The sequence below is a fragment of the Podarcis tiliguerta genome, assembly GCF_965153285.1.
Source record: "Podarcis tiliguerta genome assembly, chromosome: 4".
NCBI lineage: Eukaryota > Metazoa > Chordata > Lepidosauria > Squamata > Lacertidae > Podarcis > Podarcis tiliguerta.
Window position 1 is genome coordinate 2,749,013 of NC_139537.1, and position 25,645 is coordinate 2,774,657.

The 25,645-nt window shown below is 46.1% G+C and overlaps 1 protein-coding gene across 1 annotated transcript; it reads right to left on the reverse strand.

Moving 5' to 3' along the window:
- Positions 1–2,666: 2,666 nt before the first annotated feature.
- On the reverse strand, positions 2,667–25,362 carry LOC310676833 (uncharacterized protein; the record flags this gene model as incomplete). Its single annotated transcript, XM_083439010.1, has 3 exons — positions 2,667–4,489; positions 20,729–20,909; positions 24,404–25,362. The coding sequence occupies 3 exons, from the start codon at positions 25,360–25,362 to the stop codon at positions 3,347–3,349; spliced, it is 2,283 nt and encodes a 760-aa protein (XP_083295136.1). The 3' UTR covers positions 2,667–3,346.
- Positions 25,363–25,645: the final 283 nt, after the last annotated feature.

The window sequence follows — 25,645 nt, forward strand, 5'->3', positions numbered from 1 at the left end:
GCAGACTCCTCTGTCTGCATTCTGGGTGTGCACTGAGGTTCAAAGATGCAGGGCTTCTCTTGGGATGACTATACTGCCTTCATCTCCTGGACCTCAAATTATCCTTGCACATCAGATGGATGCGTTAATCACACCAGTGGTGAGAATTAGGCAATGGCCCCCCCGGTTCATACATTCTTGCACACATAGGTGAGTCTGTGGCAAGCAACCAATATAGATGACTGCATTTATACATATATTTTTTTGCAAAGATAAGGGATGTGGTGGCAAGCAGCCAGTACAGAACCATCCCAGGTGCTCCCTTAGTCAGCTGGTGGGACATACTTAACTCAGGACATCCTTAACTTGGACAGAAACAGACATACGGACACACATAACTTGCTAGTGTGTGAGGAAATATTGAAGCTGAGAAATAGCGAAGAAAGCAGCAGAAAGAAGCATGGCTGACCACCAAAAGACTGTCAGGATCGTCCTACACGCAAGTAGGCATCCGATAGAGACACATGCCTGACTTGCATGTTCTCTCCCTCCTGGTTGGTTGTTTGGGAGCTTCAAAAGCTTTCTCCAGCCCGAACATCACAGTGACTGATACCAAGAGACATCAGCGCACTTAGGAACAGCAGAGTGTTCACAGTTCACGTAACAGACTCAGCAGCTCAGCATTTTGGCTAATCTATTTTATTTACATATAACACACTCAGAGCATTCTGACTCAGCTCCTTCCTCTTTCTCATCAGACAGCAAAGAGAGAAAGACAAAGGACAAGAGTCCCACGGAAACACAATACAGTGGTACCTCGGGTTAAGTACTTAATTCGTTCTGGAGGTCCGTTCTTAACCTGAAACTGTTCTTAACCTGAAGCACCACTTTAGCTAATGGGGCCTCCCGCTGCCGCTGCACCGCCAGAGCATGATTTCTGTTCTCATCCTGAAGCAAAGTTCTTAACCCGAGGTACTATTTCTGGGTTAGCAGAGTCTGTAACCTGAAGCATATGTAACCTGAAGTGTATGTAACCCAAGGTACCACTGTAATCCAAACATCCCGTCTCCATCACTTCCCACACTGTGGAATGAAAACATACACCGTCATGTGATAAAAAACAATCCCATGACTGCAAGCACGGGGCAAGAATCCTAGCAAAGACTCGGGCAAGCTGGGTACAAAAGGATGAAGGGTGTCATACCACACAATGCTAACGCCTCAATATCACAATGGTCTTCCAATATACCCATCCCACACCATAAATAACCATTCTAATATGTCAACCAAATGACAATAAGAAGAAGAAGAAGAGTTTGGATTTGATATCCCGCCTTTCACTCCCTTTAAGGAGTCTCAAAGTGGCTAACATTCTCCTTTCCCTTCCTCCCCCACAACAAACACTCTGTGGGGTGAGTGGGGCTGAGAGACTTCAGAGAAGTGTGACTGGCCCAAGGTCACCCAGCAGCTGCATGTGGAGGAGCGGGGAATCGAACCTGGTTCCGCAGATTACGAGACTACCGCTCTTAACCACTACACCACACTGGCTGCTAAATGCCCACTTTGCTCTTTGTTTTGTTTCCTTTGCTTTTGGTCCAGGACAACCTGAACACCCAGAAATACAGCACAGTACGTGCCAAATACTTCATATTTGCTCCTATCCAACAGGATGCTTGAGCTTTAGAGAAGACAGAGCTGGGCTTCCCAGCCTCTGACCACCCATCTGCACCAGGTTTCCTGATTTTGAACCTTCATACACAGCTTGCTCACTTGCTTCTTCGTTTATTTCAGTCGTGTCCTACTTTTTGACTGGAGTCTCCAAAGCAGCTGAGAACATTCGTTTTTAAAAAAAACAACAACACGAAAGCAACCAACTGTTCCATTAAAAACTAAATTTAAAAATGGAAACCATGAAAAAGATAGAGAGGAGGTGGAGAACAAAGAGAATAAATTAAAAAATCATTTTTGTGTAGGAAAGTGAAATGCTTCTGGGAAATGATTTATAACGAGATGAAAAAGATGTTGAAATATACATTTGTAAAAAAACACCCAGAAGCATTTCTACTTGGTATTGTAGGCACTGACATTAATAGACAAGATAAAAAAAAATGTTTTTATACGCGACAACTGCAGTAAGACTACTGGCACAGAAATGGAAGCAGGAAGAACTACTGATGAAAGAGGAATGGCAGATGAAATTAATTTGGAGAAAGATGACAGGGAGAATTCGAAACCAGCAGGACCAGAAATTCTTGAAAGATTGGAGTAAATATGTGAGTTATTTGAAAGACAATTGTAATTATTGACTACATTTGTCGGACTACAGGAAGTTTTATAAGGAGAACTCTATGAAATATTGCAGAAAAGATTTATGAGAATGGATTTTAAGTTATTGATTACTAAAAGTAATAGTTAGGATAACAAATGCAAGATTAAGAGAGGAGGTTTGGGAATCATTAGACATGGTTGATGGAAGTCTCAGGCTAAAATAGCCAAAATGATGTATAAGATGGGATGAGATGAGATGAGATGAGATGTTCTGTTTGAAAAATATATGTAACAACCAATAAAATTGTTTGTGTGTGTGTGTGTGTGTGTGTGTGTGTGTGTGTGTCATTCTGGAGTAGTGAAACAAACAAACAAACAAACAAACAAATCACAGGAGAATGTTTAGTTCACCTGAATTTGGAACAGTGGGAGGGCAACTCTTAGATGAGCTATCTGATAATCTCTCTCTCTCTCTCTCTCTCTCTCTCTCTCTCTCTCATCTTTTATGACCCTGTGAGAGGCAAATGGGTCAAACAGAACCAGAATACCAAAGTTTTTTATTGCCTCCCGAAGGTCCTTTAATGGGCTAAGGAAGGAGAGGAAACAAGAAAAGCTCCGTGCCTTCAAAGTTTCCCAGAACAGGCTCTTGTCCCACACATCTCCTTTTGCCACTTCCTCCACAATCGGAATGTGCAATGTCTCTTATGTGGCTGCTGAGGTTGCCTGCCAAGCCTACCGGAATCGCTTTGGGCAAAGCAATACTTGCTTCCGGTGTAGGGCGCAACATATAATGATTCCTGGAAAGTTCAGAGAGTAAGCCGCAGGCTAGGAAGAAGCTGGGATTTCATAGTGCCATTCAGATTAGAAACTTCGGAAAGATTAGAAAACTTCTGTACTGCTGTCATCTTGGCTGGCAGTTGGCCCAAAGATTCAGCATTCACTACTGCGTCCCTAAGAGGAGAGCTTTCTTCCTAAAACTACAGCAGAAATACTGGATGAAATTTGGGCCTCCAGCATCTGAGGAAGTGATATGCATCGGTGATGGGGATGCACATAGAACGTGTTTGTTGATGGCTTGACCCATGTATCTTCTCCACCTTCAATGGCCCTGAGGCACCATGGTCTTTCCCTTACTGAAGAGCCTTAGGACGCTTTCACGTATCTCTTTTGTCTTCACACCATAAACAATGGGGTTCATCATGGGGGGCAGAAGAAGGTAAAGGTTGGCCATAATGATGTGAACGTGAGGAGCAATGCTGTGTCCCCCAAAGCGGTGTGCGAAGAAGGTGAAGAAGGCCGGAGTGTAAGATATCGTGATGGCGCAGATGTGTGCGGTGCAGGTGCCAAAGGCCTTGCTCCTTGCCTCCTTAGAGGAAAGTCCCACCACAGCCTTCAGGATCATGAAATAAGACACTGTGATGCAGAAAATGTCGAAGCCCCCTATCAGCAGGGCTACCGTCAGGCCATAGATGGCGTCCACGTGGATACTGCCGCAGGCCAGCTTCACCACCGCCATGTGGTCACAGTAAGTGTGAGCAATGACGTTGGTGTTGCAATATTGCATCTTCCTGACCAGGAAAGGGAAAGGGAGGATGAAAACGGCGCCCCTGATGAAGGTCACTAGCCCCACCTTCAGAATCAAGGGGTTGGTCAGAATGGTGGCATACCTCAGCGGGTAGCAGATGGCCACAAATCTGTCCAGAGCCATAAGCATGAGGACGCCAGACTCCATCCCAGTGAAGGTGTGGACAATGTACATCTGGACCAGGCAGGAGTTGAAATCGATCTCTTTGAGGTTGAGCCAGAAGATGCAGAACGCTTTGGGCATGGTAGATGTTCCCATCACTATGTCTGTGATGGAGAGCATGCAGAGGAAGAAGTACATGGGTCTGTGAAGGGCCTCCTCAGTCCAGATGATGTACAGCAGCCCACAGTTCCCCACCATGCCAATGAGATACATGGAAAAAAATGGGAAGGAGATCCACAGGTGAGCATGTTCCAGGCCTGGGATCCCGTTCAAGATGAACTCCAAGAGAGGCTTACCTGTCCCATTGGTGGCTGCCATGTTGGAAAGAGAAAAATCATCTGGAGATCTAAAGTTAATAAAACACAGGAAGAAATCCATTAAAATGTTTTCAGCCATGGACATTTCATAAAGTAGCTCTTGAGCTGAATAGTGTATGGGATTAAAAACGGGATTTTTAAATATAAAATATTTGTTTTTTAAAATATTTATATGCGCCTTCAGTTAACCACCAATTTACTGTTTTCAAAACTCTTCCTCTCTTTTATCCTTTGGAATGCATGTATGAAAACTTTGTACAGTGGTACTTTGGTTCTCAAACTTAATCCGTTCTGAAAGTTCCAAAACCAAAGCATTCCAAAACCAAGGCGTGCTTTCCCATAGAAAGTAATGCAAAACAAATTAATCCATTCCAGACTTTTAAAAGCAATCCCTAAAACAGCAATTTAACATTAATTTTACTATCTAACGAGACAATTGATCCACAAAATGAAAGCAATAATCAATGTACTGTACTATAAAATAAATAAGACAGAACTGAAGATGATAAAAATTAAAATATTTTTTTTCTTACCTGCACTGATGATTGTCATTGTTTGGATTTTATCTATTTCCACAGTCACACAATCAATCAATCAATCAATCAGTAGCTGAACTGGGTTTCACACAGTCACAAAAACAAATTAACTGAAAAAGCCTCAAAAACAAAAACGCAAAATAAATAGCAAACTTAATCTGTTACGGAAGTCCGTTTGACTTCCGAACTGTTTGAAAAGTGCAGTTTCTGATTGGAACAGGTGCCCTGGAAACAATAGCTGGCAGTTGCATTGGATGTTCAGCTTCTGAAAACGTTTGAAAACAGGAATACTTACTTCTGGGTTTTCCTCATTTAAGAACCAAGGCATTTGAGTGCCAAGGTGTTTGAGAACCAAAGTACTAAGTATTAAAACTATTACATGCCATACTAGGAAATACTGTCAAATCAGATTTTCAAACCCTCTTCCAGGCTGGCCTCAGCTTATTAGGGAGCTCTCAATGAGAAGAACTCCCTGGAAAAGAGGAGACTCCCTGGAAAAGACCCTGATGCTGGGAAAGATGGAGGGCACAAGGAGAAGGGGATGACAGAGGACGAGGTGGTGGGTCAGTGTTCTCGAAGCGACCAGCATGAGTTTGACCAAACTGCGGGAGGCAGTGGAAGACAGGAGTGCCTGGCGTGCTCTGGTCCAGGGGGTCACAAAGAGGCGGACAAGACTAAACGACTCAACAACAACAACAATGAGAACAGATGAGACACGGCTTGCCTGCGATTTTTGAATCTTTGCCCTCAATGAGCAGAGACGGAAGGGGAAGGGCTCACTTCACACTGGGCTACAAGCCCTGCGCTGGTCCTGTGGTCCAGCGTCACACAAGGAGCAGCATTCTCATGGCATGTATGCTGAGGTTACTCATAGAATCATAGAATCATAGAGTTGGAAGAGACCACAAGGGCCATCGAGTCCAACCCCCTGCCAAGCAGGAAACACCATCAGAGCACTCCTGACGTATGGTTGTCAAGCCTCTGCTTAAAGACCTCCAAAGAAGGAGACTCCACCACACTCCTTGGCAGCAAATTCCACTGTCGAACAGCTCTTACTGTCAGGAAGTTCTTCCTAATGTTTAGGTGGAATCTTCTTTCTTGTAGTTTGGATCCATTGCTCCGTGTCCGCTTCTCTGGAGCAGCAGAAAACAACCTTTCTCCCTCCTCTGTGTGACATCCTTTTATATATTTGAACATGGCTATCATATCCCCCCTTAACCTCCTCTTCTCCAGGCTAAACATGCCCAGCTCCCTTAGCCGTTCCTCATAAGGCATCGTTTCCAGGCCTTTGACCATTTTGGTTGCCCTCCTCTGGACACGTTCCAGTTTGTCAGTGTCCTTCTTGAACTGTGGTGCCCAGAACTGGACACAGTACTCCAGGTGAGGTCTGACCAGAGCAGAATACAGGGGCACTATTACTTCCCTTGATCTCAACAGTCATTGACAAGGAAACCACCCCTTGAAAAGCAGGGAAACTGCCATGATATACCATTGCATTATCAGTTATCAGCATAGTCAAACTTTAAACACTGTTCCATGTGTCAGTTATCTAAAACCCTCCAGCTCTAGGAGTCCTCATAAGGGAGCTGGACCTGGAGCAAGAACTGTGAGAGGTGAGACTCCACCAGGCAAGGCCTCCTTCCACCTGCCTTGCTCCACCCTCTAGTCCCTGCTTCTCAATGTGTATTGTATTATTTTATGCACCGTGGCTTGCCGTTGTTTTATTGATTATAGTTTAGATATTATTTATTGTAACTGTTGAGTGGATTTCTGTTTAACTTTTATATGTTGATATTATTATGGTGCTGTGGGGTGAGTTCCCATTGCTCAGTCCCAGCTCCTGCCAACCTAGCAGTTCAAAAGCACGTCAAAGTGCAAGTAGATAAATAGGTACCACTCTAGCGGGAAGGTAAACGGCGTTTCCGTGAGCTGCTCTGGTTCGCCAGAAGCGGCTTAGTCATGCTGGCCACATGACCCGGAAGCTGTACGCTGGCTCCCTCGGCCAGTAAAGCGAGATGAGTGCCGCAACCCCAGAGTCGGCCACGACTGGACTTAATGGTCAGGGGTCCCTTTACCTTTACTTAATGATTGTTGAATGTTACTTTTTTGATGTAGGTTGCCTGTTTTAAAGTTATGTTTTATTATCACATTTTTGTATTGCATCAGATTGTTATAAGATGTACATTTTTGGTTTCTTCAGCTTGTAAACCGCCTTGAGTATTGTAAGATAGAAAGATGGTATACAAATTAAAAATGATGATGATGATCTAAAACTCTCAGTTACTCTTTAGTAACCACCAGTTATATTGAAATTGAACTAAAGTGTGTTATTTTTGGTGCTCAGTTCAGACGTAAGAACCTAAGAAGAGTCAGCTGGAGCAGGCAGCTTGAACCTAAGCCGTGTTGGGCTTTACAGGTCATAAAAAGCCCTTTTAATTGTGCCCAAAATCAGAGCGGTAGAGAGTGGAGCTGTTCAAGCAACGCTCCTTTTAACCAGCCCTGGTGAACCAATGGCTGCAGCTCTTTGAGGCAGTTTTCAAAGGCAGCCCCACCTAGAGCAAGTCCCCATGGTCCAAACAGGATGCAGCCAAAGCGTGTGTCACTGTGGCCAAATCAAACATCTCAAGGAACGGGCGCAGTCCATGCCCATTTTCAATACATGACATTTCACCATTCACTGGGTTGATCATGCTCAACCTCATGTCCGTTAAGGATATCTCATCTTTTATTCATTTGGAAATAAATCATACCACCAACATTAAGAGAAGGAAGATCCCTGTGGCCATTCTTAAAAGAAGAGATGGATTTGACCATAGAGAAAACGGTTAACTTACGAAAGCCCCGGAGCTCTCAGGAGCTCTGTTCATCATCAGCTGTCTGCTTGGTTTTTCCTTTCAGAACAGAATATGAGACTGTTTATAAAGCTTTGGCGTATATAATCCCTTTGGGTTTTCACTAGGCAAAGAGCAGCCTGTGATTCTATACATAGCCCTCAGATCTCAAGGTAGACCAGGAGGAATTCCCTAACTAGAGGATGTTAACCTCTCCGGCATGCTGTTGGAGAACGTGGCAGACTTTCACAAATGGATCTATGGGAATGGAATTACTAACCATAGGAATTAGCATCATCAAAGCATCTCAACCTGAGGAGCAAGAGGAGGCAGTGTGGTGTAGTGGTTAAAGCGTTGGAGACCAGGATTCAAATCCCCCACTCAGACATGAAGCTTGGGCCAGTCACTGCCTCTCAGACTAACCCACTTCACAGGGTTGTTGAGAGGAATAAATTGGGAGGGGTAAAAATGTATATCCTGCCTGGATCTCACTGGAAATACAAGATGGGACACTGAGGTCCAGCGCCGAGGGCCTTCTGGCAATTCCCTCCCTGCAAGAAGCCAAGTTACTGGGAACCAGGCAGAGGGCCTTCTCGGTGGTGGCACCCGCCCTGTGGAACGCTCTCCTATCAGATGTCAAAGAGAACAACAACTATTAGACTTTTAGAAGACATCTGAAGGCAGCCCGGTTTAGGGAAGCTTTTAATGCTTGATGTATTACGGTATTTAAATATTTTGTTGGAAGCCACCCAGAATGGCTGGGGAAGCCCAGCCAGATGGGCAGGGTATAAATAATAAATTGTTGTTGTTGTTGTTGTTGTTGTTGTTGAGGTATCACAGAACTGAGAGGGACCCTTGGACTAGGTGGCTGTAGAAAACTAAACTGATATTATCCTCCAGCCCTCAACATTGCAGACATTAAAGCCAAGCTGAAAGAGGCCTCAGTATCAACAGAATATGGTCAGCATAAAGAGGCTTCTGTAAATTCACCACTTTCGCCCATCAGATCATTTAACAAGGACCCATTTGAAGGAGTGCTCCTCCCAGAACACATTTCCTAGGGGGAAATGGTGGAGAAATCCTCTTGAAATTTCAAAAATGGTTTGGGCCTGGAATGTGTGGTGGTGGGTGGATGAAAGAGGAGTGGGCAGGATGAGGCCTGCTGGACTGGATGGAGCAGACCAAGGACTTGGAAGGTCTTCAGGGACCCCTCCCAGCTTCATGGTTGCGAATGGGATCCATTTCGAAATTCCAGGCAGATCCTGAGTTTTTTGCAACCAGAGAAGAAGAGGTAGATCGCTTCTCCGCATGTGTGTGCGGCGGTAGAAGAAGAGAAGAAGAAGAGTTTGGATTTGATATCCCGCTTTATCACTACCCTAAGGAGTCTCAAGGAAGGGACATGGGTGGCGCTGTGGGTTAAACCACAGAGCCTAGGAATTGCCGATCAGAAGATCAGCGGTTCGAATCCCCGCGACGGGGTGAGCTCCCATTGCTCGGTCCCAGCTCCTGCCAACCTAGCAGTTCGAAAGCACATCAAAGTGCATGTAGATAAATAGGTACTGCTCTGGTGGGAAGGTAAACGGCGTTTCTGTGCACTGCTCTGGTTCACCAGAAGCGGCTTAGTCATGCTGGCCACATGACTAAGCCGCTTAATTAATTAATTTTATAATGAATGATTTTAGAGTGTTGTTTGTACTGTTTTATTGTTGTTAGCCGCCCTGAGCCCGGCTTCGGCTGGGGAGGGCGGGATATAAATAAAATTTATTATTATTATTATTATTATTATTATTATTATTATTATTATTATGACCCAGAAGCTGTACGCCGGCTCCCTCGGCCAATAAAGCGAGATGAGCGCCGCAACCCCAGAGTTGGCCACGATGCCCATGTAGACCTTGGTAGGTGAATCTCTGGCCTTGTTCTTCCTCAAGTCTTGGCCTGTGATGTCACCTTTGAAATACTTTATTGTCACTTGTACAACTTGTATACAGTGAGATTACACGAGCACCCCCCATTCAGCTCTTTTAGTCTTAATTCCCCTCGTTTACTGACGCACAGCCACCAAAACCTTTGGCCATCATCCTTGGCTATTGGCTATGCTTGCTGTGACTGATGGAAGTCATAGTTCAACAGCATCTGGAGGGCCAAATGTTCCCCACCCCAGAACTAGGAAATAAGAAGATGCCCTTGTCTTGACTTTAGAGAATCATCTGAACGCAGCCATTGCAGAAGAGAGTGTCTATTCCTTTGCACTTGAGCATCCTTTATGTTTTTATAACACGGAATCAGGTTGGTGTGGTTTTTAATTGTATCTAGAGCAGCGGTTCTCAACCTGTGGGTCCCCAGATGTTGTTGGACTACAACTCCCATCATCCCTGAGCTCTGGCCTTGCTAGCTAGGGCTGATGGGAGTCGTAGTTCAACAACATCTGGGGACCCACAGGTTGCGAAAGGCTGTTCTAGAGGAACTTGGTAATATTTGCTACAGTTCCCCAAGACAAAGTTGTGGTTTGCTGATGGTTTGTAGGAACTCTTATGGTGGCTTGCAAACCTACAAATAGAGCTCCCTTAAGAACGTACTGGATGAGGCCAATGGCCCCCTAGTCCTGTGAGGAGAATCAGAACTTGCAGGGTTAAACAGTTCTGTGTGACGTCTCACATTCTGAGGCGTGGTTATGTTCACATACGGGAATCTTTCTTTGTGTGTGATTTTCCTTTCGTTTTTGGCTGAGAGACGAAAGAATGTCCGCTCTCTCGCCGGGACTTTATGATGTTTTTCTTCTCATTAAAGGCTGTTAGAGATTAGCAAGAAGCCTGCGTTCAGTCTGATTTATTATCCACACACAAGGCAACACTTTTCTACCGCTGCAGAACTCTGCTAAGAGCTTCAACAAGAGCTCAAGTTTTTTCCTCGGCACAGGCGTCCATCGACACAGGGGAAGTGTGCCGGGTGCCATCTTATCTCACAAGTCCAGCATCCTGTTCTCACAGTGGCCAACCAGATGCCTCAGTAGGAAGCACCCTAGCAGGACCCTCTTCCCTGCCATGGTTTCCAGCAACTGGTATTCAGAAGCATTTCTGCCTCCGACTGTGGAGGCAAAGCAGAACCATGATGGCTAGAAGCCGTTGAGAGCCCTCTCCTCCTTCATAAACTTGTCCAATCCTCTCTTACAGCCATCTAGGTTGGTGGCAATCACTGCCTTCTGTGGAAGTGAGCTCCATCATTTAGTTATGCTTCCTTTCACATAGCTGTTTCATGAGCTTGATGATGACAAAATCGGTGCAGTTCATGTTCATGATCTCATGGGCTCTGGGCTGAAGCTGCTGTCCCCCTAGGAGTTTCAGTAGAGAGTATAACTTCCTCCGCTCCCAACTGGCTTGCCGCAGCTTCTCCGCATGTGGCTGCAGAAACCCAAAAGGACACGGCTAGCATCAGAGCACAAGCACAGGCAAAAGTGTGGCCAAGCAGCATCTCCAGCAGACCTTGGGAAGGGCAACAACTGAGATGGCCCCAGTTGTCTACTTGAGAGCATGGGGCAGCTGGAGTTTCGCTGAGGAGCCCATGATAAGGTAACAACAGAGGGGAGCAGAAGGGTGATGCCAGCAGCTGAGGAGGCCACTGAAAACTGGCTCCAAGGAAGGGAGGCAGCTAATGACCCAGACCTCCCTGTTAACATTGCCAGAACTGCTAGCTATTCATGGCGGTTAGGGGTCTAAGTAGACCACAATTTCTAAGCTCAACATCTCTATTCTGATACAGAACTTAGTGGAAAGGGGTGAACAGCGCTCCTAGCCTGATGGAGGATCTTGATTATTATAATGACTCTGTAGCTCATAGTATTGTTATTTTTTTAAAACACAGTGGTAGAGGAATAAGCTGCTCCAGTTTTGTTCTCATTTTCCACCTCTGGTGTGGAGCTCTTAAGAACTGGATGTTCATTCCCAGGGCGAACGTTCTGCACATTAGCAATCAATGAAGTTCCTCCTAAACTGCTTGCTCCTAGTTTTGTGGTTAGGCCATACACGTGAAGATATGAAACTGGCCTTACTGATAATGGGTTTTGATGAATTTCTATCTTGATGCAGAAGACCAAGTGTTAAAACACTACTGTATGTTCCACACCTCCTTGGTCTCACCTAACCTTAAGCAGCAATCGTAGTAGCACTGCCTAACTTCCTTTTCGCCTTAACAGCAGGCTATGAAATGGTTCCGGGAGCCAGGTGGAAGCCATGGTGTGCAACAACCGCTCCAACAGCAACCCCTCCGTTTTCATCCTAGTGGGCATTCCTGGCCTGGAAGCTGCTTACTTTTGGATGGCCTTCCCCTTCTGCTCCATGTACTTAGTAGCCTTACTGGGCAACTTGACCATCCTCTTTGTGGTCAAGAAGGAGCCCAGCCTCCACTTGCCAATGTACTACTTCCTGTGCATGTTGGCCGCCCTCGACTTGGTGCTGTGCTCCTCCACAGTGCCCAAGATCCTGGCCATCTTCTGGTTCCGGTCCCACTCCATTGGCTTCAAGGCCTGTGTCATCCAGATGTTCTTCATCCATGGTTTCTCAGCTGTGGAGTCAGGGGTGCTGCTCGCGATGGCCTTTGACCGCTACGTGGCCATCTGCGCCCCTCTACGCTACACCACCATCCTCACCACCTCCGTCATCGCCAAGATTGGGTGTGCAGCCTTCGTGAGGGGCATTGGCTTGATGACCCCTTTGACTTGCATGGTGAGCCGTCTACCATATTATGGGCCCAATGTCATTGGCCATTCCTACTGCGAGCACATGGCCGTGGTCAAGTTGGCTTGTGGAGATATCACACCCAACCACATCTATGGGATCACGGCAGCCACCTTCGTGGTGGGCTCAGACACCATCTTCATTGCTGTCTCCTACGTGCTCATTCTCAGGGCAGTCATGGGGCTCTCCTCTAAGGAGGCCCGACAGAAATCCTTTGGCACTTGTGGCTCCCACATCTGCGTCATCCTGATCTTCTACACTCCTGCCCTTTTCTCCTTTTACACACAGCGCTGGGGACACCACATCCCTGCCCACATCCACATCTTGTTGGCTGACCTCTATGTCCTGGTGCCCCCCATGCTCAATCCTATCATCTATGGCATGAAAACAAAGCAGATTCGGGAGCAAGTACTGAAGCCATTCTACCCGAAAGGAGTCAAGGTTGAGAATTGACTCCAACTGATGTTAAACCCCCAAAGGATGAGAAGGTTAGAACCTGTTACAATTTATCTGCATCTAGATCCCCCTGCCAGGTGGAGCCTCCAAGCTTTGGGTAGCTCAGTTATTAGAAGTGTGGTTCATTCTTGTCTCAAGTATACCAAGAAATATCTAAAATAATTAATTTGCCTGTTCAGGCTTCCTCACAACTGTCATTACTGAATATGTGGATGGACAACACATGATAGCTTGTTGAAGAGCTCCTGGCGTGGATTTTTGCTGCAGCCAGGATTTCAATAGCCCATTAATGGGAAACCTTGAAAAATCTACATTTGTCATTGTAGTGTAAGAACATATGGATTTTGGCCATTGTGGGGGGAAAATCACACATAAATTGCATGTTTCCCAGGGGATGGGGGATCCATAACATTTTTATGTCAGCTGGTGGGATTTTATTCTCTATGCTTCAAACTTTGATGCTCAACATTCGCCATCCATACGAGTTTGGAAAATATGGGTGTCTAGATTTATATTTCTTTCTCTTGCTGTCTGTTTGTTTGTTTGTTTGCTCTGGGTATGGTATGATGTAATCCCTTGCTACCACACTTTTGGGTTGTTAGTAATGGGGGGGAGGAACGAGAGAGAGAGAGAGAGAGAGAGAGAGAGAGAGAGAGAGAAGTGTAGTTCTAAATACTTATTGGTCCCTGTAGGAATAACATAGGAGGATGACGGGAGGTTGGATGCAGGTGAGCTGTGCAGGAGCAAGCTGGCAAGCATGCTCCAAGCAGGCTGCCGACTAGCTGTGCAGAGGCTCCTTTTATTAACAGAAGTCAACAATTGGAAACAGTAGTGAAACCACCCTGAACATGACGTATCTCCATCTAAGCACATTTCCAGCGTTGTCAAATGCACGTGTCAGCAGGTATTTCCCTAAAATGTTTTCCCCGATACTTTATTACATCTGCGTCCCCAGTCATGCTCCAGCCAAGCGTTATGTCTCAGGGAACCTATAGACAGAACTATTCAAGCTTATCATAGGATCATCCAACGCTTCCCACATTGCAAGATTTTAACTGCTAACAAAGCTGTCCAAAGTTAGGTGGAATGGACCATCTCACAAGGTGGTGGACTCTCATTGGAGGTTTTTTAACAGAGGTTGGGTGACCACCTCTTCAGGGATTCCTTAGTTGTCGTTTCTGCATAGCAGGGGGTTGGACTAGATGACCGTCCAACTCCACAATTCTGTGATTCTCTGTGTTAAAACAACTGACAAGTTACGTACAAAAGATACACAAATGTGATAAGCTGTAGAATACCCTGGTTACCTCAGATGGTTGTTGTGTGGATAAAACTGGGAGAGGGAGAGCTATGTATTTCACCTTGAGCTTCCTGGAGGTGGAGGGGGAAATGGGATATAAATGTAATACCTGCTAGGCTTTTCCTCAATAAAAATGGAAACTGCTCTTGAGGTACATTGTAATCTGTGCTTGACCTGCTGCATTCTGCCATTTGTTGATTAGAGTGTCATGGAATTCTACTCAATATACTGATCCAGAGCAGAACTCCAATGTATAGTTAGCAAAGTAAAAACTTAAACATGTTGCAGGATCCCCCAAAAATAGACCAGAGGCAATTTCATCCAGCAGAGCTTTACTGCTACTGAAGGCAGATGAGCATAATGGTCACAAATCCAAAACCTTCGGGATTGGGCCTGTCCATAAGAAATCCAGTTGCAGCAGACTTAAACTTACAATAACTTATACTAAGACTAAAACCTTAACACTAAGCATACTATGTACAGAGCACCACACCGGAAGGAAGAGAGAGAGAAAGTGAAAGTGAAACCCAGGCTCCTTCTGGCCTCTTCTTATAGTCAGCATGACCTTGAGAGAAAGAGGTAACAGAACCAGTTTAAAACAGCTGTACTCAGTCTCTCTGAAGGAATAACCCAAACAGCACATGAACCTTCTGCTTGCTTCTTTCACACAGAGAAACTTCCAGAAATCTCTTGAATGAATTAGAATAGGAAAGATCTCTACACATCAGATCAATACTTTCTGAACTAAGAAATGCAAACTGACCTAGAGGTTTTTTCCCAGGTGGGGCGGACTGCCCTTAGAGGTCTGTCCCGCAGGCCTGTTCTAAGCTCAATAACTGACTTAGTGATGAAGATTCTCAAAAACATTAGCCACCTCTCCTTCCCCTGTTCCCTCGTCCTTTCCTCAAAGAGAGCCATTATCATGAAAACACCACCATTTCATGAACCTGTTACCCCCCCCCCAAAAAAAGAGTCAGGCTTTGCTTTTGCAGCTCAACTCCCTCTCAAGGGACCTAAGACCCCGCAATGTCCGCTGTCGGTCAGAGGAAGTGAATAGAATTGACAACCAGTGAAAGGGAAACGGCTACTTAAGCCCAGTCTTTCTTAATCTGTTGCTACAGACTCACCCTCCCTCCAGCAGCAGAAAGAAGAGCCTTGAGCAAAGTGGGGAGCAACTTTTAAAACCTCAGAAAGAGTCCAGCCCCCCCCCCCCCCGTCCTATCAGTATGACCACCCACCCAAAACGTATTGAGAATATCACAAAATGTCATGGAAGGGGGAATTCTTCAGCGAAACTGGAGCATGTGTGATGCCATGATTTCCAAACTTGTCCATCAGGATACTTTGTGAATTGCCTGTCTTGATCCGCCATTCCTATTCAGACACGTTTTATTTACTTCTCCAGGCATTTTGACTACCCGTCTCCTCCTCCCTCCCAGATCTGTTCTCCATGTTCTTCTCCAAGTTCCACTCTTTGATAAGCATTGGGGGGTCTTCTATGAATGAGCAACCCCTGCAACCAGTTACAGACCCCTGACACACTCGCAGCCCCTTTGGGGGTTTCCCAGTTTCCTGGTTAAATGACTTCGGAGACGGCTGCTAGGGTAAGATATGGGCCAAACATTTCTCCTGTCCACCTTTTGGTTTACTGTATCATTTGATGTGAGCTTTATCCATAAAACAGACAAACCAATCTCAGCCTTCTGCTGCTTCTTGAAACCTCTTCTCAGTTCTTCTCCATTTCTGGAACAAACGATTCTCATACACATAGAGAGAATATCCAACAGCTTCACATTTGGTGCTGTTTGCACTGTTCCTCCTGGGACCCTGGAGGACTCTGAATGCTCCCAGTGCTGGCTGGGAAGCAGAACTGAGTTGGGGAAAGCCCTCAAATCCATCTGCACCACAGCACAGCCGGGCAGCCAGGCTGACCTGCACATGGCAGGTGCACCAATCAGGCCACCATGCTCCACAGGGGGAAGGAGATGCCGCTGGTCTCCTCCCACCCCACAGATCCAGGGCCTGAATCAGGGGTGTGGTGGGAGCATCAGCAACACATCTTGCCTTGAGGCCCGTATTTTGTTATTCTGTATGTTATAATTCTGCTAGTTTGCCTTATGATAGAATTGTTTAGTTGTTTATGGGTCCTGTTGATACGATTTTGTAATTTTTGCATATAGTTTTTCTCTGTTTCTTTTTATTATTTGTACCCCACTCTGGAAGAGAAGACTCCCTGGAAAAGACCCTGATGTTGGGAAAGATGGAGGGCACAAGGAGAAGGGGACGACAGAGGACGAGATGGTGGGACAGTGTTCTCGAAGCTACAAACATGAGTCTGACCAAACTGCGGGAGGCAGTGGAAGACAGGAGGGCCTGGGGTGCTCTGCTCCAGGGGGTCACGAAGAGTCGGACATGACTAAATGACTAAACAACAACAACAACCCCACTCTGGGTTTGAAAACATTCAGTAATGAGTGGGCTATAAATACTGTTATTAAAAAAAACCAGGACAGAAAGTGGTGTGGTCCCCAGGTGCTTCTTCTCCCTCACACCACAGGAAATCCTTTCTTCTTGCTCCCCTCCCTGAAGAGGATGAGTTTGGGGATCGACCAGGTAATAAATACCCTTATAGCGCCTCAGCTGAACGCAATGGCTTTGCACACAGATGATGCATTCCTGGAGCAGGACAAAAAATCAGGTCACTGCTGCAATCTGTGCGCTAGTCCTAGAGGATGCTCAGATGACCTCATGCAACTCAGCTGTTGCCACCTAGTATCAGAAGACACACCTCAGGAATAGGGAAAGAGCTGTTGGGGATCAGAACTGCAGGTAAACAAGACAGGGAGACAGACAGCATATTCAGCTGAGTGTCTGTTTCTCCTCTGTGCTCCTGACAAGACAAGAGTGTTCAGCCCTTGTGGTTTTCCTGGAGTTCATATAAGGAGAGGAGGGAAATGCAATTTTCGTGATGGGATCTTCTTGGCATGGCTCCCTATTGCCAGTTGCAAGCAGAGAACAAGGCCTCCTTTGCAGTTATGCCTTCACCTGATCTGGATCTGACTCAGGTAGGTCTGGCATTAAAGAGCAGCTTACAGATATAATAATAATAATAATAATAATAATAATACATATTATTTATACCCTCCCCTCCCCGGCCAGAGCTGGGCTCAGGGCGGCTAACACCAATACAATTAAAGTAAAAACATAATGTGGGGGGGACACCAATTTAAAATGCAATTTGAAATGCAGCCTCATTTTAAAGTAGCTGATAAATCAAGTCCATAAAGGGGAGGGAAACATAAGGGTCAGACTGAGTCCAAATCAAAGGCCAGGCGGAACAGCTCTGTCTTTCAGGCCCTGCAGAAAGATGTCAAGTCCCGCAGGGCCCTGGTCTCCCGTGACAGAGCGTTCCACCAGGTTGGGGAAAGTTCTGAAAAGGCCCTGGCCCTAGTTGAGATGAGCTATATGACCTTCAAGTGGACATAGGGATATGCCTAATTCAAGCTCAGTGGATGAGGAAGCTTTAAGCAAAGTACATTGTCTTGTTTGTCAGAGGGCCTTCTTGGTAGTGGCGCCCTCCCTGTGGAACGCCCTCCCATCAGATGTCAAGCAGATAAAGAATTACACACCAGGCAGCCCTGTATCAGGAAGTTTTGAATGTTTGGCATTTTATTATTTTTTATGTTTTGCTGGAAGCTGCTCAGAGTGGCTGGTGAAACCTAGCCAGATGGGAAGGGTATAAATGTTGTTGTTGTTGTTGTTCTTTGTTTGTTTGTTTGTTGTTTTATGTACTTTTGTCCCTTTATATTGTAAACTGCCCTGTGATCCTCAGATGAAAGGTGGCATAGAAATTTAAGTAATAAATAATAAATAACAAAGTACCTCACCAAAGAGTAAGCTGAGCAGTCACCGAAATAGAGAAGTCCTCTTGTGGATCAGAAGTTGGTTAAGTTGCTGGAAGCAAATAGTAGGATTGAATGGCCAAAGAGAAGTAGAAAATGGAGTCCCTCTTTAATTAGTACTGGGACCTGTGCTTCCTAACTTGTTCATAAATGGTCTAGAGTTGGGAGTGAGCAGTGAGGTGGTCAACTTTGCTGACGATAATACATTATTCAGAGTTGTTAAAACAGAATGAGATTGCGATGAGCTCCAAAAGAACCTCCCCAAACTGAGTGAATGGGCAGTAAAATGGCAAATGCAGTTCAATGCAAATAAGTGTAAATATTGGTGCATATTGCAGCAAAAGAAAAAGAAAGAAAGAAACCCTTAATTTCACTTTTGTGCTCATGTGGTCTGAACTGGAGGTGGCAGGCCAGGAGAGAGACCTTGAGGTCATAGAAGATATCTCGAGGAAGAGGTAGACACAATGGATGATGGCTCTGAAAAAGGCAGATTCCATGCTAGGGATCACTAGGAAAGGCATTCAAAATGAAACTGTCAGCATCATATTGCTGTTACACAAATATATGGTGGGGCTGCATTTGGAATACTGCGTACGGTTTTGGCTACCTCACCCCAAAAAGGATATTGTAGAGTTGAGAAAGGTTGAATAAAAGGTAGCCAAAATAATCAAGGGGGTAGAGTGACTCGCCCTGTGAAGAATGGTTGCAGCATTTGGGACTTTTTAGTTTAGAGGAAAGGCAAGCAAGAGGCGACATGATAGAAGCTTATAAAATTATGCCTGGCCTGGAGAAAGTGGATAAAGAAAAGCTTTTCTCCCTCAATCATAGCACCAGAACTTGTGGACATCCAAGGAAGCCGAACGTTGGAAGATTCAGGATAGAGAAAAGAAGGGACTTCTTCATGCAGCAAAGAGTTAAACAATGGAACTCACTCCCACCGGAGGCCACAAACTTGGATGGCTTTAAAAGAGAATTGGATGAATTGATGGAGGATAAGACTATTAATGGCTACCAGGAGGGAAGAGGGCTGCTTGCTGGTTTCTCATTGGGGCAACTAGTCGGCCACTGTGAGAACAAGATGTTGGGCTAGTTGGGCCACTGGTCTGATCCTGTAGGCTCTTCTTATGTTCCAGGTGTGCTGGCTTTCAATTCCCACCATCCCCAGCCAGCATGGGCATCTGAAGGGCACCAGCTTGGGGAATGCTGGCGTATTTGTTTGAAGGGGCTCGAGTTCCACTCACTGATTGACTTGTGTACTGGTGAGCAAAGCAGAACTTCTAGGGCTCTCCTAGAACTCAGCCCCAGCCAGCAACTGATCCTCAGGGACGCTTGGGGTTGTAGAGAGAGAAGGTGTCGGTAGGAAACCTTCTACAGGGAAAGAGGAGAAAACGGCGTTGCTTCCCTTTTGTGAAGCCAACCTTAAACGCAAATTCATAGAATCCTAGAATCATAGAGTTGGAAGAGACCACAAGGGCCATCGAGTCCAACCCCCTGCCAAGCAGGAAACACCATCAGAGCATTCCTGACATATGGTTGTCAAGCCTCTGCTTAAAGACCTCCAGAAGGAGACTCCACCACACTCCTTGGCAGCAAATTCCACTGTCGAACAGCTCTTACTGTCAGGAAGTTCTTCCTAATGTTTAGGTGGAATCTTCTTTCTTGTAGTTTGGCTCCTCTGGACACGTTCCAGTTTGTCAGTGTCCTTCTTGAACTGTGGTGCCCAGAACTGGACACAGTACTCCAGGTGAGGTCTGACCAGAGCAGAATACAGTGGCACTATTCCTTCCCTTGATCTAGATGCTATACTCCTATTGATGCAGCCCAGAATTGCATTGGCTTTTTTAGCTTCTCTTTCTTGGGATTTCATTTTTCGTTAAACTAGAACACCACGCTCAGCTTCATGGATCCAGACAAGTTCAACTCCAGCTCCTCTGCCTTCTTCTTAGTTGGCATCCCTGGGCTAGAAAGTGCCCATTCCTGGATGGGCGCCCTCTTCTGCTCAATGTACTTGATGGCGCTTGCAGGAAACTGCGTCCTCCTCTTGACAATCCTCCTGGCTCACACCTTGCACCATCCCATGTTCTACTTCCTGGCCATGTTGGCAATGATTGACCTGGTCATGGCCACAACTGTGGTCCCCAAGATGCTCGGCATCTTCTGGATGGGCTCTCAAGCGATTGGCTTTGATGCTTGCTTCACCCAGATGTTCCTCATCCACGCCACCACAGCTGTGGAGTCAGGAGTCTTGCTGGCCATGGCCTTTGACCGGTACGTCGCCATCTGCCACCCGCTAAGATATGAGACTATCTTGACATCCCAAAGGGTCGCGCAGATAGGGCTGGCCATTCTGGCAAGAGGGATCCTCTTCATGGTGCCTTTGACCTGGATGTTGAGGCGTCTGCCGTACTGTGCTTCCAAAGTGATATCTCATTCCTACTGCGAGCACATGGTGGTCATGAAATTGGCCTGTGCAGATTATTCTGCAAGCAGCACCTACAACTTGGTGGGGACCACCCTCATTGTGGGGACCGACACAGCCTTCATCGCCTTGTCTTACAGACTGATTCTCAGGGTTGTGGGGAAACTTGCCGAGAAAACCGAGCGGCTCAAGTCCTTCAGCACCTGCAGCTCCCACATCTGTGTGATGCTGCTCTACTACCTCCCAGGTCTGGCCTCCATTTACATCCAGTGCTTCCCCCAGGCGGTGCCACCACACGTGCAGGTCCTGCTGGCTGATCTGTATCTCAGCCTCCCTCCCATGCTGAACCCCGTCATTTACAGCATCCGGACAAAGCAGGTGCGTGAGGCTCTGTGCAAAGTATTTTCCTTCTTCAAGGGTCCTCTTGGATGAGCAAGAGGATGGAGCAAGAGAAGATTTTGCCAAAGGAGGAAAAAATATTTTTCATTGACAGGCTGAACCCTTTCTCCCTCTGCTCATCAACCAGTGTGGTGTAGTGGTTAAGAGCGGTAGTCTCGTAATCTGGGGAACCGGGTTTGCTTCCCCGCTCCTCCACATGCAGCTGCTGGGTGACCTTGGGCTAGTCACACTTCTTTGAAGTCTCTCGGCCCCACTCACCTCACAGAGTGTTTGTTGTAGGGAAGGAAGGGAAAAGGAGATTGTTAGACGCTTTGAGACTCCTTAAAGGGAAGTGAAAGGCAGGATATCAAATCCAAACTCTTCTTCTTCTTCTTCTTCTTCTTCTTCTTCTTCTTCTTCTTCTTCTTCTTCTTCTTCTTCTCTGCCCTTCCCCCCACATTAACTCTCTAGAGCTTCCCCTTCCCATGCCATGGGACTATGGAGATTGCTTTTTACCATCATTTCTGAAGCCGTTTCTCTCTTCTGTTCTGCAGTTCTGCTTCGCACCCAATTTCACCACCACTCACATGCCCATGCGTCTTCCCCGCTCCTTTCGTGCAACCAACCCACCCTGCATGCAAACCGCCTCCATGGTGTAGTGGTTAAAAGCGGTAGTCCCGTAATCTGGGGAACCGGGTTCGCTTCCCCGCTCCTCCACATGCAGCTGCTGGGTGACCTTGGGCCAGTCACACTTCTCTGAAGTCTCTCAGCCCCACTCACCTCACAGAGTGTTTGTTGTGGGGGAGGAAGGGAAAGGAGAATGTGAGCCGCTTTGAGACTCCTGAAGGGGAGTGAAAGGCGGGATATCAAATCCAAATGCCTCCCTCCAATTGTCCTACCCTGTTTACACACACAGATTCCATCATCACCACCTTCACCCCCTGTAAACAGACAAGGAGCATCTCCTTTACAGTACATTTATGATTCGGGAACTACAGAGATAAAGATAAATGGTCTTCCCAAAATTAAGGTTTACGTCCTCTTCAATTCAAACTTATCTCACCGTGGCTTTTTCTCAGCCAGAACTTGCCAGAACTCAGTTATGGCACCTCTCAGATGGGCGCCATTGCCATTAAAAGAGAACAAGAGAAGCATTCATGTTGAGTTCCAGCCCCTCTTTTTATATAAAAATAGCACTGTATCTCACAAAACACAATAGTAAGCTAGGAGGAACTGCAGATATAGGGCGGTATACAAATTTAATAAATAATAGTAACAATAAATAATAAAACAACAGTTCAAAAGACTCAGGTGTGCTATTATTCACTAAGTAAATAAGCTCCATCCCCTATGATAGTTTATACTTTATTGTCAAATGTCTTCTTCTTCTTTTGTCCAAACTAAAACATTAATCCAGATGCAAAAGAGAGAGAGAGAGAAGGGGGAAACGAAGGAAGGAAGGAAGGAAGGAAGGAAGGAAGGAAGGAAGGAAGGAAGGAAATAAGAGAGAGAGAGAGAGAGAGAGAGAGAGAGAGAGAGAGAGAGAGAGAGACTTAAGAAGCTATACTTAAACTATGCTTCCAATGGTTAGTGAGCTCACAGCTCCAGCAGGACCCCCCTCTTTGCTCCCCAACAATCTCAAGGATCAACCTGAGAGATGCTGTTGCCTTGCTGGCACAGGATTCTGAAGAGGAGAACGTATGTTTCTCAGAAGGCGATAGGTGTTCCCCAATAGCGGTCTCCGAAGATGACCAAAGCCTGTGGGCAGATGGAGGTTGCAGTAGAGGCCTCCTTCAGCTCTCTGGATCCCAAACAGATACAGAAAAGCACAGGCTTTGTTCATCAGCTCACCACAGGTCAAGTGCAGCAAACCTGATTCCTTATTCCTTGGAATCAGCAATCTGTTTAATGAGCATCTAGCCTGATTTGTTTGCAGGGAGATTAGACAATGACCAGGGCCGGCTCAAGCATGAAGCAGTTGCCTCAGGCAACAAATTCTGAGGGGCAGAAAGTGGCTACAAATGTGTGCCATGTGGTCTCCCTGCAGCCCCTAAGCTAGCCTGTTACTCTTGGGGTCAGTGAAGGACTGTCCTATTCCAGTGGTCAAGTAAGAGTCAACTACTACTCTGGTCCAATTTTGTGCACAGAATAGGCAATGCATCTTCTTGTCCTTTGTGTTGGGCAGCAAAATTGCTTGGGCTACTCCTGGTGATGGCAGATACTCAATGAACATTGAATGAGACTTAAATGGCTCAGGACCATAATACCTCAAGGACCACCTTTCTCCATATGAGGCTCTTCTTCATGTGCCTCCTCTGTGAGATGTTTGGTGGGTGGCAACACAAGAACAGGGCAAGTTCTCAGCTGGTGCCTTCGTTGCATATCTTTAGGAAACAGGCAAAAACATTTCTTATTAGCCATGCCTTTGGCTGGTTAATATTATATGGCTTCCCAAATGTGTTTGTTGAGCTAGCAAAAGAGTAGATAGAGTGGATCGTTTGGCTGGAAGTTAGAAGAGGATATTTCCCCCAGGAGGCCACATGAACTTCACGCAACAGTGATGGATCCAGAAGTACCCCAAAGCTATGGACTTGCTTCTTCAGAGGGAACATATCCCCATCAAGAGCAGACCGCCCCCCACTCATTCTGTCTAGAGAACCACTGGACAATAGTAGTATCTCAGTCTTATTTGGACTGAGCTTCAGTTTATTGAGTTTCTCCTTTATTAACTGATCAATAACCCTTTGACAAGGAGTATGCTACTAGAAAACCTGCTGCACACAGAAACTCTTCACTGCTGTAAACGATAGCGAGGTCAAATGCAGCTGAGACCAAGTAAAGAGGAAGGCGATATGGGTAATGAAGGATTTTACGTTCCAAAATTACCACCCCAAACTGGAGGCCCAGGGGAGTCACATGTGAATGAGGTAACACGCAACATACTGTATGTGCATTTAAACATGGCAGGGAAGGCAGGGAACATTTATTGCAGATATTAATCTTGCACAGTTTGAAGCGACTGGATGCATAAAAACCGACTCCTTTGGAATGAAGCATTGCCCAGACGCATTAGAGTGTTCAAACCTTTGCTTGCAGAACTTTCTTCAAAACAGAACAAAAACATCAAAGATACATCCAAGTACTTCCATACAATATATTGTGCAGGTCCAGCACAGGTTCATCTTCTTAGAAATAAAATAAATCTGATGTAAGGTTAAACACTCATGTGTTAGCTAGCAGAAAACAGCAATTGTTAATTATCAATCCATCAAGGAGCTCAGAGACCACTTCTTGCTGTTCTTTAGCTTCAGTGCAATCTCCCAAAGCAAAACACATTAGTATTCTTCATTTCAGTGTCAATTAAGCAATTATACTTAACATCAATGATGTGGGTCAGCCTTGTATATTCTATGACTGATTCTTAGTATATGCAAGTGGTATTGGTAAGAGACTCCCCGTCTAGAGCTAGTTCAGAAACTCCACAGATGTGCTTTCTCCTTGCATTTGATTTGAGCCACAAATCACCCTGAAGCTCACATCAGGCCTTTAGCTCGTCTCCGGGACCAAGACAGCATCTTAGCCAGTTTCCTTTGGATCTCTTTTGTCCGGACGGCATACACAATGGGATTCAAGACGGGAGGGAAGAGGAGATAGAAGTTGGCCAGGAGGATGTGAGCTGCAGGAGCCACGTTGTGCCCAAACCGGTGAGTCAAAGATGAAACTGCTATGGGGATGTAAAAGGCCAAGATGGCGGTGATGTGTGAGGTGCAAGTGCTAAAGGTCTTAAGGCGGGCCTCCGTGGTGGACAAGCTCATCACTGCCCGGAAGATGAGGACATAGGACACCCCGATGCACAGGGAGTCAACAATGAGGACCAGGAAGCCAATGGCCATGCCGTAGATGTTGCTGATGGAGATGTCCTCGCAGGAGAGCATCACCACAGCCATGTGCTCACAGTAGGAGTGTGCAATGATGTTGGTGTGGTAGTAGGTGTATCGATGAGCGAGAAGAGGCAGTGGAGCGATGTATAGGAAGCCCCGCAGAACAGCGGCCAGCCCGATCTTGGCTACCACCGAGTGGGTCAGGATGGTCCTGTGCCTCAAGGGGGTGCATATGGCCACGTAGCGGTCAAAAGCCATCGCCAGAAAGATCCCAGATTCAATGGTGGCAAAAGAGTGGATGACAAACATCTGGAGGAGGCAGGAGTGGAATGCAATGTCCTTGTTGCCCAACCAGAAGATGCTGAGCAGCTTGGGCATGGTGGAAGAGGAGAGGACCAAGTCGATGACGGCCAACATGGAGAGGAAGAGGTACATGGGCTCGTGGAGGTTGGGCTCGGCCTGGATGATGAAGAGGATGGTGCAGTTGCCCACCACGGCCATGACGTACATGGAGCAGAAAGGGATGGAGATCCAGACATGGGCAGCTTCCAGCTGAGGGATGCCCGTGAGGGAGAAGGTGGACGGGCTGACACAGGCATTGTAGAAGGCCGGCATCTTACCAATGCACCACAGGAGGGACCATCATTCCATGCGACTGGAAACAAATCAGGGGATGATTCCTATTATTGTACTTAATGCATTTTCTCTTTGAAGACCCTGAAATTTCAGGTGTCCTCTCAAGAGCAGAGCAGGTCAGGCTGCCAATGTTCTGTGGAACAATTGGACCTGCTGAGATGTGGGAGGTACCCACTATTTGTAGTATTCTAGAAGCAACTGAAGGCATAAAATCCCAGAATTGTAGAGTTGGGAGAGACCCCAAGGATCATCTAGTCCAACC